General features: G+C 48.4%; 2 protein-coding genes across 3 annotated transcripts in view; both read right to left on the bottom strand.

Annotated features, from left to right (window-relative positions):
* Positions 1 to 1,644: 1,644 nt before the first annotated feature.
* Positions 1,645 to 2,463, bottom strand: LOC117184064 (uncharacterized). The gene is made up of 2 exons (XM_033380131.1): positions 2,025 to 2,463; positions 1,645 to 1,964 (listed from the first exon to the last, which is right to left on the bottom strand). Exons 1-2 carry the CDS (start codon positions 2,358 to 2,360, stop codon positions 1,851 to 1,853), a joined length of 450 nt encoding a protein of 149 aa, XP_033236022.1. The 5' UTR covers positions 2,361 to 2,463; the 3' UTR covers positions 1,645 to 1,850.
* Positions 2,464 to 7,785: 5,322 nt separating this feature from the next.
* Tmtc1 (Transmembrane O-mannosyltransferase targeting cadherins 1) overlaps positions 7,786 to 15,642 on the bottom strand; it is a 48,813-nt gene continuing 40,956 nt past the window's right edge. For both annotated transcript variants that reach the window (XM_001355955.4, XM_015181136.2), the window contains exons 4-8: positions 14,819 to 15,638; positions 14,626 to 14,740; positions 8,479 to 8,959; positions 8,329 to 8,413; positions 7,786 to 8,260 (exon numbers count right to left, since the gene is read on the bottom strand). In XM_001355955.4, the coding sequence (XP_001355991.4) occupies positions 7,920 to 8,260; positions 8,329 to 8,413; positions 8,479 to 8,959; positions 14,626 to 14,740; positions 14,819 to 15,638 (1,842 nt within the window). In that variant the 3' untranslated portion in view covers positions 7,786 to 7,919. The remainder of the gene's footprint in view (positions 8,261 to 8,328; positions 8,414 to 8,478; positions 8,960 to 14,625; positions 14,741 to 14,818; positions 15,639 to 15,642) is intronic.

A 15,642-nucleotide genomic window follows, 5' to 3' on the forward strand; every position in this document is an offset into this window, starting at 1 on the left:
GATACTGCATCCACGATTGCGTGCATCGTGGAAAATAATTTCAGCATCCCCCCTATCCATACGCCGCCAATTCAATCGGTAGGCTTCAGCTTCGAGACGCGTAAGTAAATCAGTATATAATTGAATATATATTTTAAAATATATCTTCCTTTACAGAGGACTTATTTCCCCACGCAAGACTGAATCCAAGTCAGATAGAATCGTATTCCAGCAAGTCAGAAGCCCTCCTTTTGCAAGAGCCCGAACCTAATAAGCCGCCGCATCTGTTCACCTGGCCATCGACAACAATCTCAAGGATTTTGGCCATGGCAACCAAGGAGCAGTTGCGCGGTCTACTAGACTCTAGATAGATCTCGTTGTTGTTAGATTTAAGGATACATACCTCTATACAAATAGATAGTAGATATAAATGTTATCATCTTGTTTATTTATGTAAACTAAATTAAGTTATGATGAATAAAACTATTGAATAATCTTCCTTGCTGTATCCTGTATCGGGGAAACTATCCCAACTACAAAAAGGCGTGGCATGCCCAGATCGGTTCACAAATAACAGACAAAAAAAATATTTTTAATTGGGGAAAATGTCCTTGATCCTTGATAAGGACTCTATAAAATTAGGGACAATTTTCCGATCACAGGAAGCCGTCGCACGTCTCGATCAGGCCACAAAAAGCCAAGAAAACTAAATATGCATTGTTGCAGTCCTTACCGAAGGATCAAGGACATTTTTCTGATCACGGGGGACCATGGCACGCTCAGATCGGTCCATAAATAACGGAGAAAATTAATATTTTTGATCCTTGGTATCCTTGATCCTTGAAAAGGACTTTATAAAATCAGGGATATTTTTCTGATCACAGGAAGCCGTCGCATGTCCCGATCGGTCCACGAATATCGGAGAGAACATAACGGGTTTGTAATTTGTTATTTTTGAAAATGTAGTTCAAGAAATCACCGATAGGGGCGCCACCGTACAAACAAAAAAACCTCGCGTCAAATGGCCAAAATCTGGATGGGATACCAGGCGAACAGAAATGAGCAGCAAGCAACTGCAGCAATTGCAAAAAAATTTCGCAGCATACTTTAGGGGGTCCACAAATTTTTAAAAAATTTCAGTTACCTTCTGCTGGTTTCTGTTCGCCTGGTATTTCAGCCATTTGACGCGAGGTTTTTGTTTGTACGGTGGCGCCCCTATCGGTGATTTCTTGAACTACATTTTCAAAAATAACAAATAAAAAATTTGTTTTCTCCGCTATTTGTGGGCCGATTAGGGCGTGCGATGGCTTCCTGTGATCGGAAAAATGTCCCTGATCTAATGCAGTCCCTATCAAGGACCAAGGATCAAGGATATTTTCTAAGGACATATATATCTTGTTTTCTCCCTTAATAGGGCCCGATCTGGGCGTGCCATGGTCCCCCGTGATCAGAAAAATGTTCTTGATCCTTCGGTAAGGACTTCAACAATGCATATTTAGTTTTCTCGGCTTTTTGTGGCCTGATCAGGACGTGCGACGGCTTCCTGTGATCGGAAAATGGTCCCTGATTTTATGGAGTCCTTATCAAGGATCAAGGACATTTTCCCCAATTAAAAATATTTTTTTCTCTGTTATTTGTGTATCCCGATACAGGATACAACAAGGATGATTATTCAATAGTTTTATTCATCATAACTTAACTTAGTTTAAATAAATAAACAAGGTGATAACGTTTATATCTACTATCTATTTGTACAGAGGTATGTATCCTTAAATCTAACAACAACGAGATCTATCTATGGTCTAGTAGACTGCGCAACTGCTCCTTGGTTGCCATGGCCAAAATCCTTGAGATAGTCGTGGATGGCCAGGTCAAAAGATGCGGCGGCTTGTTAGGTTCGGGCTCTTGCAAAAGGAGCGCTTCTGACCTGCTGGGATACGATTCTGTCTGATTTGGATTCCGTCTTGCGTGGGGAAATAAGTCCTCTGTAAAGGAAGATATATTTTAAGATATATGTATATACAATTATATACTGATTTACTTACGCGTCTCGAAGCTGAAGCCCAGCGTTTGATTTGGCGGCGTATGGATAGGGGGGTTGTCCCCGCTGCAGAGGATAGGATGCCACAGTGTCGACTCAGCGATACCGCAGGGGCATCATGGCTATATCTCGCAGCAGGAAAGCCAGTAGCTGCCGCAGTCCAGCCAGAATCAAATCTTTTGGAAGTCCCGAGGGGACGAGGAGTTTCGGAGGAGTCACCCGCGAAGTAGGTACCGTGGATCGCAAGGAAGAGGACCATGGCAGTGGCTGGCCTCAAAGGTCGCCTAGGCCAAAGGTCACAGCCTCGCGCGCTGGAATCATGTCCCGAGAGGAGCATCATGGCCCCGCGCGCAGAATCTGGCGTCGAGTTCGCGATGTCAGCCGGTCAAGAGCCTGGAGTGGACAGCTGTCATCGAGCGTACACTTGCTCATATGAACCGGAACAGCAGAAGGGTAAAACCTCTGGTAACCTGGGCACCCGACGGCGGCGACCTGCTAAAATGAAAGGAATAGTTAAATTAAGTAAATTACTAAATAATAACATAATAACTTTACCTGGCACTATACAAGAAGGGGATCACGGCATACGAGTTTCAAGGCAGAGAGGATCTCGGCCAATAGAGCTGGACGGAACGTAAAATAAAAGAAGAACTAGGAAAAAATAGACAATGGAAAATATGAATAAGGGGGAAAGCAAGGAAAACTTACCCGACATTTTGTTGTTGTAAGAGTTGTATTATCTATGTATGTAACCTCTTATTTGGATTAGTTATTTATACGTCTGCCTTAACAAATTATCATCTCCATCTCAAGTTGGCAGGGTATAACACTTTTCCCATGCTCCACCCAGTGGATTGTAATTGGAACTTCCTATAACAAATCTCTTGAAACTATTGAATGATCAGGGAAGGCATAATCTATGAAAAATATTACAATTCCAGCATTCCCTGCGGTCATTGCACTTCAATTCCAATTATATTGCCCCGCACAATTTCGAGTATCTCTCCGAATCAACAGTCAGACTCGAGACCGTCCGGCAAAGCGGATAAACCCAGCTGAAGTGGGTCTCATAATTGGAATTTCGCAAATCAAAATATCGGCAACAGTGCAGAGGATGAATTATTGAGAGAAGGTGGTCCGGTGCGACCACCCATCGCTCGCTCAGTCATTATCGGATTCTGTGGAAACATTTCGCTATTTGTCGCCCATTTCTGAGGGATGTGCCTGACTTAGTTTGTCTTTTCCTTCTCTGTCTCTCTCTCTCGCTCTGTGTGATTTTTTCAATCAAAATTTCAAAGCCAACTTAAGCTGAGAAGGATTTGGAGGATGTATTTGCCATTGGCAGTGGGGTGGTCGTTGGGTTCTGGGGTCCTTGGGTTCCATGAATTTGGTATCCAAGAATCGCGAACCGTCCTCGTTCCGTTCTCTTCTGGGATATTTGTGTGTGCTTTGTCTTATTTTCATTTCGTTTTGCTGGTTTTTATTTGTTGTCTGTTATCTATTTGTGTTTACTTTTCTTTTGCCATAAGGCGACAATCGTTCCCATCATCATCATCATCATCTTGGGCTCTGGCATCCGCATTACCAGGGGAGGGACTGGCAGTCGCTCGTTTGCGTTCACTGCGTGGTAATCCAAGGATGATGATATTCCCTAAACTAAACTAAATCAAAACCGAAATCGAATCGAATTTATTGTCATCTTCATTTTGCGCCTCAGATTATGCCACAGATTCCGCCCGGGTTTCAATTTCGGTGTGAACTTTCGCTTTTGGGTTCACGGCATCTCGGCATCTCGGCATCTCGTCATCCCGGAGTTGTATTTCCGTTGGGGCTGGTGCTAGTGGAGTGGTTGATGCGGCAGAGGGAGGTTCGGATGGTTATGCCTCGCCCGAAGCTACAGGTTATGATGATTGCTCTGTGCTCTGTGCTCTGTCCTCTGTCCTCTGCCCTCTCTGTTTTGGCGTTTTGTTTTGTTTTTGCTTCGCCCCCGCAATTTTTGCTGATTGCTGTGTTTTGGAGCAGCTGCAATCAAAAATACATCACTGATGTGATGATGCTTTGTCCTTGGAACCCCCGATCCACCGACCCCCTGTAACTACCACTATGCACGCCGTAAGAGCGTTCGTGTCCCCATTGTCTCTTACTGATGCTGACATCGCGGCTTACCCCAAAATACTTCACTTTCACCCCGAACTTTGGTTGCATGTTGCATGCAACGTCTGGCATGAAACCATCGAGAGAATTTAATTTCTAACTAATTGCTTGCCGAGTTAAGTACGGCAGGCGCTGCTATCAGGAGGCGTTCGTGCAGTTGGCAGCACTCGCTGCCTGCTCCTGCGACTCTGGCAGCAGTTGGCAGCGCTGCCTGCTCCGTCTTGCTCCAGAGAGAGCGCCTCTGCTTGCGGCCTTGTGCGTGAGGAAGGGAGTACTTGTGTGTGTGTGTGTGTGTGTGTGAGTGTATGGGGCACGTATAAGCCGCGGCTGCCACTGCCAGCTAGCTGGTTGGTCGGCCTCAATCGCTGGGGTTGGCGTTAGCATTGGATCAGACAATTGCTGCAACTGACGGCAGCGGTGTGCGGCTTTTCTCTGTCTCACTCTGCCACCGTCTCCCTGTGTCTCCCTGCGTCTCCCTGCGTCTATCTTCGCCCTTTGCCCCCTGCAGTGCGTGTGTGCATTGCACTGATTTTGATGGGCTCCCGCATTATGAAGAGACATTTTTGTGTCTGTTGCATTCTCTGATTGCGGCTTACGATGCGTCTGATGCAATCAGTTTGTTGCATGCCTGTTTGTGGTTAGCCGCAGCCTACAGCAGACGCGGACGCCTGCAGAGCTGTGTGTCTCGAAAAACCTATTAGGAGCGGGTCGAACACCTAAATCGACCCCAAACAGAATTATTTAAATGTACATTTAAATTCACGATATATTTAAGTCGGAAAAAGTTTACGCAGCCCGATGTCAGCCTTAATCCACAGATTCCCCCGTCTTCAACCTACGTCTTGATCTAATCCTCTATCGCTAATAGCTATATGGCGGCTGGAGCCTTATCTGGAGCTTTATAAATGAGAAAAAGGCTGGTGGCGATGATCATGATTTACTTTGCGGCTAAAGAGGCTTGTTTCTGTGGCTCTGAATTATAATATCCCAAAAGGGTAGGAGTTAGGGGCTAATCTAGTGCCCTTCCAGGTCCATTCTGAAGAGCACCTGGCCTGGAGCACCTCTTAATTTAGGAATATGCATTCTCATATTTCTTTTGTCTTCTGATTGTATATGTTTTGCGAGCAAATTCCACAAATTAAGTTGGCAATTGTCTTTACATGTCGCACTCTCGAGCTGCTTTCACCTCCTCAATGCTGCCGCCACATATTTGACTCGATTTGTGACAAAAACGAGAGATGGGCAATACGAAATAATAGGAGAACAAAGAAGGGCAAATTTGTTTTTGATAGAAAGTCATGTCAAAAACAATGTCCCAACTATTGTGTGTCATCGTTTTTTTTCCCAGGCTCCCAGGCTTTGGTGCATAGGAGCCTGGGTGCTTGGGAGCGGAGGCCACTTGAAAATTGCGCCACAGACCCGTTGAGTTTGAGTTGACCCTCATCAAAAGCTAACTAAAAACTTTTCTTTTTCCTTTAGTTTTTATTCCTCCTCCCCCACACGGGGATGTCCGGCGTACTCGGATCTCCGTGTGTGTATGATTTTGTTGTTTTTGTCTTTTGGCCAAAGTGGAAAATAAATGGTTCCACAGGATGACCATTTGCGTGATGTGCATGTACGGGTATATCGCATGTGTGTGTGTGTATGTGTGTGGGGCCTCTTCTTCCGTGTCCGTATCCGGTCAAAAAGTTGAAAGCCGAACGTCACTTTTTGCACAATCCGAATCCGAATCCGTAACAAGAACAACAGCAACAGCATCTGTGGCCAAAACAAAAGTCAAACGGAAAGTCAAAACAAAAAATCCAATAGAAATTTAAACAGTTTGACGCATTAAATACTCATTGGGCAACTTGCCGACTCGGATTTAGCCACTGAGAGTGGGAAAGCGGAAGAGGGGGAAACTGGGGTTGTGACAGTGATGTTGAGGTCTGGTGTGGTTCTCTGTGGATTCATTTAACCCACGAACGACTAAATGGTGCAGGTGCTACTACTTTTGTGGGTACCACATATGTAGGGACTACCAGAAGGGTACCTTTTGGGCAACAGAGGATCGTTAGATATGTCGAATAGTACTAGTACTAGTGTACCGACGTCTTCTTTGAAATGCACCTCATAAGCTTAGTAAAAGATCATTTAAGATTCCTAATGAATACGTTCAAAACTCTATTCCAAGTAATTGGCATCCAGCAGACCATGTGTCAAGGGGTTAAGCCACCACCACATGGCTTTGAGCTAACTAATACGCACTAATCTGCCAAAGGTCAGGGCAGGGACAGGGGCCGGGACTATGTCTCTCAAATTCATACTTGATTATGGAATCCCAGTCCTTCGTCCAGTTAAACCTTTGCTCGACTGACTGCTTAAACTTAATTAAGATTCCATGCTCAACGTGATCATAGTCATCGTCGCCGTCGTGATTATCATTATAATTCTGGCTCCGTGCGGGAGGGGCAGTGTCAGAAGTGCCACTTCATCAGTCAGTATCGACGCAGAAGCCCCGCCGGCAGCTGTCTGCACCTCCTGTTGCCACCTATCCGTACCTGTCCTGGCTGGGCCTCTCCTGCCACTGGAGCCAACGGGAACCCAAGTCTCCCGGCCCACTCGCTTATCTTTCTGGGTGTCTGTGTGGGGGTGGGGGTGTGTGTGTGTTCTGGGGCTACTCCCTTTTGTTTGCACTCTCGACCGGACCGGCGTAGGCCCCAAAGGCGTTTCACAGATTTCGTTGAACGTTGAACGTGGAACGTGCGGCGTCTAGGTCGGCCGTCTGCCGTGTGGTTTTTGGTGGATTTACTCGAGGGCATCTGCTCGGCTTAGCGCTAAAATGTGTGTCTACACCCACACACTCATCACCCACCTGTCATATGTGTGTGTGTATCTGCATCTGTGTGTGTGTGTTCGCTCCATCTCGGTGTGCTGCTGATGGAATTTTAATTAAATACTCGGGTGTCTATGTTAATTTATATGCGCATATGCTTAGCCAGCCCAACAGCCAACCCAACAGCCAGCCCAACAGCCAGCGTGGCTGGCAGACATCCAGTCGGGCTCCTCAGTTTGGGCAATTCCATTCTCCGCATTGATATGACGAGGACGGGACTCACCTTTGAAGTGGCTGCGCATGTTTGTGATTAAGAGCTTTTTGGGATCTCTCGCGCGCCCCAGCTCCAGCTCCAGACCCAGCCACAGCCTTGTCCTTGGCTCCGTTTCATTGTTTAAAATTTAATTATAATTTAATGCTTAGTAAGCACTATTTCTCGCATGAAGTTCTCTGAATCCCAGAGTCCCAACCCCATCCCCGTCCCCGGCACACCTCTGTCTGTTGCTGCGGTCGCCCTGTGGCTCCGTTTCCATGTCGTTTTTTGCCAAAGCCACTTGATATTATCACGTCTGTTTCTGTCTCTGGCTTTGTCTATCGTCCTGGTCCTGTGTTGGCCGCCCTTTCTTTGGCTTCAGCCGTTCGTCTATGTTTGGGTCGCCACCTGGTCCTGGTTCGAGATGGCCCTTGATATGGAAATATTTCTTTGTGCGGGTTTCGGCTGGGGACTTTTGAAATACTTGTGCAACAGATTGGCACTTTCACATCAGCAAGGGCTCCACTACGCACAGAAAACACACACTTTGGAATATTTCTTTATTTCAAAAATATATTGGACCTCCAGCTGTCCCTCAATTAATCTCGAGATCAGTTCCTTCAATTGCTATCTACATTTATTTGCCCCCAGTCCCAACAAGTAAAGCTCTGCCTCTGCTACGTGTTGGTGTCCAGGGCCGCCTTCATCCGCGCCAGATTGGCCCGACTGGTGGCGTGTCCTGGCTGCAGTTGCAGGGCCCTGCGGTAGCTATCGACGGCCTCCTGCCTGATGCCCCGCATTTGCAGAATGGCACCCAGGTTGGCGTGGGCGTGGGCCGCCAGCGGCTGGAGGGCCACCGCCTTGCGATACCACAGCTCCGCCTCGACCAGGCGGTTCAGCAGACGCAGGGCATCTGCCACGGCCGAGTGCAGGGCGTAGTCCTTGGGCGCCAAGGCGGCGGCCCTCAGGCGGAGGCTGAGCGCCTCCTGGTAACGATCTTGCTGCTCCAGGAAATCAGCTGCGAGGAATAAGCGAATAACCTTACGTGTTTCCCACTCATAATAGGACTCCCCGTGGACTACTTACCATAGTAATGGTGGGAGCTGGGCTCCAGGGGGGCTGTCTGGAGGGCCCGCTTGAACCAGAGCTCCGCCTCAGCATGGCGACTGCTCTGTAGGATTGGGCAAAAGGTCAGTCAAGTCGGTCTCGGGGGCCATTGGGCTTATCTGTACTCACATTCCTGGCCAGTGTCTGGCCAAAGGTCACATAGGCAGCTCCGTGCTGGGGCTGCAGCTGCATGGCCAATCGCTGCTGCCGCTCCGCCTCCTCCCACTGCTGCATCTCCGCATAGATCTCGCCCAAGCGAAAGTGCAGTGTAGCTCGTTGCTCCTGTCGTGGCCGGAAGAGGGCCTCCAAGGCTTCTGTCAGCACGGCCGCTGCCTCTTGCAGCCTGTTCCTAGAGCGGTACAGGGAGCCCAGTTGCAGGTAGCAGGCATAGCGCGCCTCCTCGTGGGCCACGCGATCTCGTACTCCATGCCCCTGCAGACGCGCTCCAGACCGGAATACTGAGTCGGCTTCCCCGTGCTGGCTGTCCAGGGACAGCAGGGATGTGCCCAGGTTCAGGAATGCCACGGCCAGCTGGGGCCGCAGTCCGATGGCCCGCCGGTAGCTGGAGACTGCGGAACTGAAGTTGAGCTGCTTCTGATGCACCACGCCCCTGAAAATAGAAAGCATATCGTCTCAGAGAACACATGGATGCAAGAGGATCCCCGAAAATGTTCCAGCCACTAAAGCTAATTTAAGCCATTTCTTCTGCTGCTTTTAAGAACGCCAAATTGTTTTCCCTGCCAACAATGCAGGGAAATTTCCAAAGAAATCCACTTTGGGAACACGCTCCACAGTTCTTCTCTCTGCCCCTTCGCTCGGGCGACTCGCGAGGCATCATAAAGCAAAATTCGTTAAAAAATTCAGAAAAGGCAGGCAACGCCGAGGGAACGCCGAGGGAAGAGGCAAGAGAGCAGAAGATAGAAAGTAAAGTTACTTAACTTGGGGATTGCAGCGACTAATAGTGTTGGGAGTAAATTAACTCTGCCTCTGCCTCGGTTTCTGCCTCCGCTTTGTGCGGTTTCCACTGCTAATTGCAGCGCGTCCTTCGAGTGCTGGAAAATGCTGAATGTTGACCTTCAAGTGGACTTTCCCCGGGCTTCATTTAATTAACATAGCTGCCCCTGAGTGGGTGGCGCCATCCCCCCATACCCAATTCCCAGTGGAGCTGGACCTCCCCGATGGCTATTCATACATGCCTGGGCTGGGATAACGGGATATCGGGATATTTGAATATTTGGCTAGGTATACACAAAGTTTCGCCTGCCCGTATGCATGGATAAGTGGTTTCAAATAAAGGCAGCATTTTATTCCAAAACAGTGCCAAATAAACCGAAGCACAGATTGCTCCGGCACAGCAGCAATATCCAAATATCTGCATACCAAAAAAAAACAACAACAACAACAACAAAAAAAGTAGAAACCAACAAAGTTGTGCAAACAAACGGCGCGCTCTGAAATTTGTGTTGAGTTGCGACAAGGCTATAAAATCAACAAGAGGGCAGATTGAAGAGACTTTGGATTTTGACAAAAAGCAGCTTACAACATGTGTTTCATGTGCAGGCACTGTGTACATACATATGTACATATGTGCGAGTAAATGTGTACATACAGGGATACAGGGGCCTTTGAAGGGAGATTCGGGCAATAGCTGCACACATTTTGGAGCTCTTTGCTGCAGTCTAAATATGAATTGCAGCTTATTAAAAAACCCTTCAAATGTTGTAGATTCTATGAGGAATTAAAAGTTCTCCAAAATGTATCTTTCATTGGCCCCTCAAAACCCCCCTCGGAGTCACCGATATCGGGGATATCGACGGGCTGGGCTGGCATGCCAACTATTCAATAAACACTCGCACATGTCGCCGTAGCCGGAGTTGAATTTGTTTAAATTTTATTCTCGGCTTTCTCTGTGAAAGGTCCTCGTTGGCCACAGTTTCGTCGAACCCCCCTCCCCCCCACCAGAGCTCGCTGGAGTAACGCAACCAAAATGGAGCCAAGTGAATGCATACGAATGGCAGACGGACAACGGAGGGATTTGCTCAACTGAATATTGAGTATTCTATTCTATTCTATTCCATAGAATTCTATTCCATTCCGGTCGGATCTGTGCATATATGTACACATATGTAGGGAAAAGAAATACAAGCCATGTTGTTCTATTTATTTTAAAGTTTTTTGTTTTTTTCAGGTAGGAAAACACAGCAGCAAAATAAGTGCAAGACTCAAAAATCACAGAATGTGGGGGAAAAGAGTGAAAAAAAGGGGGGGAAAAAGAGTGAAAAAGAGAAATCGAATTATACAGCTCAGTGATTTTTTGGTTTTGGTGTTTGGTTGCCTGTTACTTTGACTTCCGCCCCACCAGCGGTGGCACCCCTCGGACCACCCGCCACCACCCACCACCCACCACTCAACTTATCCTTTGCTGTGGCATTTTGCAGCTAAAAATCAGAGCAGCATCAGCACAGAGCACAGAGCACAGAGCACAATAAATCCATGACAGTTGACTGGCGCTCGACTAGACGGGGAGCAGATGTAGGGGGAGATCCAGAGCCAGACAGCAAGGTGGATGCTTCACTCGGCTGAAGGCACGTGGCAGGCACTGAAAATTTGTAGCCGCAGGTATCGGGCGCAAGGTGCACAGCCAGAGATATCCGGGCTATTGATGGCTTACGAGTAAATAATGTACAAACAGCTGCTTATCCGCGACGCACACGCCCACCCCGCGTTCCAGCCCCCTTGCGGGGCGGTCGAAGGGCACCTGACATTGATTTTCGATTAGGAATCGGAAAGTGCTGCCCTGTTCCGACAATGAAAACTTTACAGCTCGGCAATCTCTTAAAGCTTTCATAATGTAAATGTTTCAATCTCCTCTGCCCACTCTCAGATTAGCTGGAGGATGGGACAAGACAAGGGTGGGGTAGTGGGGGCAGTGTGGGGTCCACTGTTGCATTCTGCAAGTGGAAAAGGCAAAAATTCAATCAGACAACTTTTCGATAAGCTGCAAAGGCAACACTGGCGAGAGGCAGGCGGATAACGAACAGGCCAGAGAGACGGAGATTGAAGAAAAGCGCTTTAAACTTTTACGGCCCTCGAAATGAGTTCTTTGCCTTGGCTTCCCCAAGGCCTGGACATCTTTAAAGCCCGCGGGCCGAACGTCTCGTGTATCGCTTTGAGCCCAGTTAATAACCTCCAGGCGTGAAGCCCTAGCAGTTATGAAGTTCGCGCTTTGCTTATATGTCATTGGCCCTATTTGAAATTTCCTCTAAGACGTCCAAAGATATATAAACGAGTATGTTTCCTTCTTTTGATAGTTTTTCTAGTCTTCTCTATTTTCCTATTTTTCCAAAGGATGATACAAGATTTTCAAATGCCCAGGAACTTGCTATTAAATTAATATTTTAATTTTTTAGGAACTAATATTTTCAATAATTCTCCAAACCTTAGATATTTGCAGAGATTTATATTAAAAAAACTAATTTAAGCCACAAAATAAATGATTTACTCGAGAAACTTTTATTTCCGCATTTTATTCAAAAATAAATGAAATGTTTTTGTAAAAACAATTCAAAACAAACTCGATTTTCAAATAAAATACAAGCATTAATGTCCATGTTTTCCATAAGCGGATAATCCCATTGTATATATGTAAATATGCACACCCACACACGCACATAATATGCACACAAATAGGAGAATGCAGTGCAAAGAAGCTTTTGGGAGTAAAACAAAGCATTCCGGTTAAGTATTTATTTAAATAGGAAAACGAAGAATACCCATATTCGTAGGGCTTCCATGGAAACAAAGCGCTTAATACGCACACAATCAGTGCGGCAGATGCGGCTCAGTGCATTGAAGGTTTTGCCGTAGTTTTAGTGTTCGCTTTTCCGCAACGAAGGCGGACGGAATCGTGTATGATTACGCCTTCCATGAATGCTTCTCCCCAGCTCGTGCCATTGTCCACAGCTCTCGGGAGTTTTGTGCAATTATTTGTATTGGACGCACATCGCTATCCGTACCCCGGCCCCCGTCCCCCATCCCCATCCCGGAGCAGCTTCCCTCAAGAAAGCAGCAGTGGGAAAAAACTTGGCAGCGAGCAGGGGATTTACCTACAATTTGCCCAAGGACCAAAGCGGACGGATTTCTCGTGTACGTCTTTTACTCTCCCTTTTTGGAGCGTAAAGCCTATTATGTCAAACACAATAATCAACGACAACGACAGCGACAAGAAGCAGGGCGACGGCACCGGCAACAACGGCAGAAATGCCAGCAACAATAATGACAACACCAACACGGCGTATGAGCCTCGACGGAGCAGCTGTGTGTGTGTGTGTGTGCGGCAGAGAGGAGGAGAGGGCCCGGGCAGCGACCAGCATTGAAAATGACGTTCTGCATATTCAAAGGAAGTGGAGAATTGGCATGCCCAGGCCACAGTGGATGCGGCCAGGGAAATTGTGAAGAAAAACACCAACTAGTAAGAGCTCCTTCACTCCTTTTTTGGAAGGGATTACATTACATAGAATTTCTTGAAATAAAGCCAAATAAAACGATCTGTTTCAAAGGAAAACCTGTTGGTGATATCTGGATCTTCCCTAAACTTTTGAGAAATCTTTTGCCATCTCTAGCCCAAGCTCCCCCAAATCTGATAGTGTCTGCCTTTGGCGTTCCCAGTTGGCGGTCGAGGCAGCGAGTGCATTGCAATACGACTAGGAGTACCCAGAGCTGCACTGCTGGGGAGTGTGTGTGTGGGATAGTCTGTTTCCCATATGTCCAAAGTCGAGTGTCATTGGCCCCACCAGAAATGGGTGGCGTGGCGTGGCGTGGAGTGCGGGATAAGCAGGATGCCAGCGTCATGCGTCAGCAGTTTTCCTTTCTCATATTGTTGCATCAAGTGCAGCTTGTAAGCAGAAATGCCAATTTCTCCATTGTTGTTACAATTTTTCTATTCCAATCCCTATTACGGCTCCCAGTGATGTTATTGTTGTTCTGTTCCCAGCAGTACGTAATATATGTCGGAGCTTTCGTATATTTATTGTACAATACTTGTATAAGACAAGGAGAATGGCTCTTGGAATGCCGAATGAATGCAATCGAAACAGCTGATGCATTAAACATTGATGTACGACGGCTGTACGTGCATATACACACAGAATACTCGTATATTTATTGTCTTAAGAGTGCCAAGACAAGGGCCAAAGGCGACTTTCATTCTCAAAACTCAAAGAATATTATCTGTGCTGTAAAATACGGCTCATCCTCGTTAATTTTGTGACTGATTCAAGTCTACTGATAGATAATCGTGTAAGCCGTTCTCCAAAGTTAAGTAAACCGATACGAGTGCTGCCTGAATCCGAATCAGAGCAGTCACTGCTCATTGCTCAGCAATCAAATCAGGACTTCCCCCTTGCACAGCCCATTTCCTCCTCATTTAGATGGAGCATGTGCCTCGAATGTGCAAATAGAACTCCCTGTGCAAACAGTTCCAGCTGCAAGTAGTGCGACGAGTATATCTCGAGGAATCTAGGGCCCGGCGCAGCCCCATTCACTTTTGGCCTAATTAACAGCATATCTAGAGGGGATTAGGGCGGAAAAGGCTTCTTGCATTCATTTGGGCCATATTGTTTCGAACGATTCGCTCCTCTTTCAAAGGTACAAAGCTCGACAACGACCAAACAGAGCCCGTTGGGGCTGCGGGTGGGGCTGCGGGTGGAGGATGCTTCTGGGTAGAAAAAAAGTGCATCCAGCAGCTATTTGCAGTTGATGGCTGCCGAGTGCATGCAAATTGCCATCCAAAAGATGCAAAACAGGCACCCCCGCGCCGGAACGCGCAGGAGCTCAAGATCTGACCGGGTTGATTTGTATGCGCGATGCGTCTGGGGCGGTCTTCGGTCCACTCCTCCCCCCTGCTCCCCCTGCTCCTTCTGCGACTTTCTCGCTTTTTTCCTCAGATGTTGTCCGAACGTTTTTTGCATGAACAGCACAAAAACAGAAGCCGATGCCGAAGCAGCTGCCATTTGGCATTAGGAGCAGCCATGCAGTGCAATAGCCGCTCCCTAATCCACCCACCTCGCAGCGCCCAAGGTCGCCACAGCCATTCACTTTGAGCTTTTGAATTTTGAAAAGGCTTCCAGCAAAAACCGACATCATTTTGTGGATTCAGGTTTCGTGCCACAGAAAGGGGCAGCGGCGGGGGCGGGTGCGTTGGCAAAGGCAGGCGCGAACTTCGCTTAAATTTGCAAAAGGGTTGCGGGCGTGACTGGATACGGAGCGTTTACTCACAGATTAAAGTGCGCATCCGCCATGTGGGGCCGGTGTGCGATGGCCGCCGTCAGAGCCACTTTCGCCTCCTCGTAGCGTCCGTGGGCACTCAGGACACTGCCCAGATTGGCCAGAGCTGCAGGAGAAGCGAAAATACATATAAATCTATACTGTATAATGGAGTGTACAGGATGACAGTAATGGTGCAGCTTACCCTTGGGCGGATTCACGGGAATGGCGCTGCGGTAGAGCTGCTCCTCGTCCCGCCAGTCGAGGTTGCGGCGCACGGTGCGGAGGCTGAAGGCGCCCAGCAGCACGCCCAGGCAGCAGAGCAGCAGCATCCTGGAGCCCTTGGAGCGCTGCCAGAGCTTGCCGAAGCCGTAGCCGAAGAGGAGGCAGTAGCCCACGCTCGGAAGGTATAGGACGCGCTCGGCCAGCACGAATCCCACGTGGAAGAGCAAATTGCTGGCGGGCAGGAACGGCAGCACCAGGAAGGCAACACCCATCAGGGGAACCGACGACGAGGAACCGCTGGATGCAGTGCCTCCAGTCGAGTGCTGACGTTCCACGGATCGGGGCTCCTCCTTCAGTTGATGATGGCAGTTGCAGGCCAGGCCCAGCCAGGTGTGGCAGCTGTTGCTCCCAATGCGCCGCAGCAGCGGCAGCGAAATGCTTGCCACAGCCGCATAGTCCACGGGGGAGCACGAGCGCAAACGGGCGCCCCGCCAGGCCACGGCCAGCAGAGATCCGTAAAACCCGGCGCTCAGCAGGTTCCGCGCCTCCCACAGCGTCCTGATGCGCGGCACGGCCTCCATGCCCCAGTCGAAGCTGAGGACCTGCGGCCACAGCAGCAGCCGGAAGTTCGCCGCTGGCAGGTACAGGAATGTCAGAGTCCGCGTCCACCAGCACGCCTCGTGGGCCGTCGGGTTGTCTGCGGCCGCAAAAGGCGTGGCCGGGCGGGGAAGCAGGCTCAGGCGGCAGTACAGGGCGCAGAACAGGAAGACGCTCAGAATGCACAGCGAACGAAGGCGATACTGG

The sequence above is a fragment of the Drosophila pseudoobscura genome, chromosome 4, assembly GCF_009870125.1.
Source record: "Drosophila pseudoobscura strain MV-25-SWS-2005 chromosome 4, UCI_Dpse_MV25, whole genome shotgun sequence".
Lineage (NCBI taxonomy): Eukaryota > Metazoa > Arthropoda > Insecta > Diptera > Drosophilidae > Drosophila > Drosophila pseudoobscura.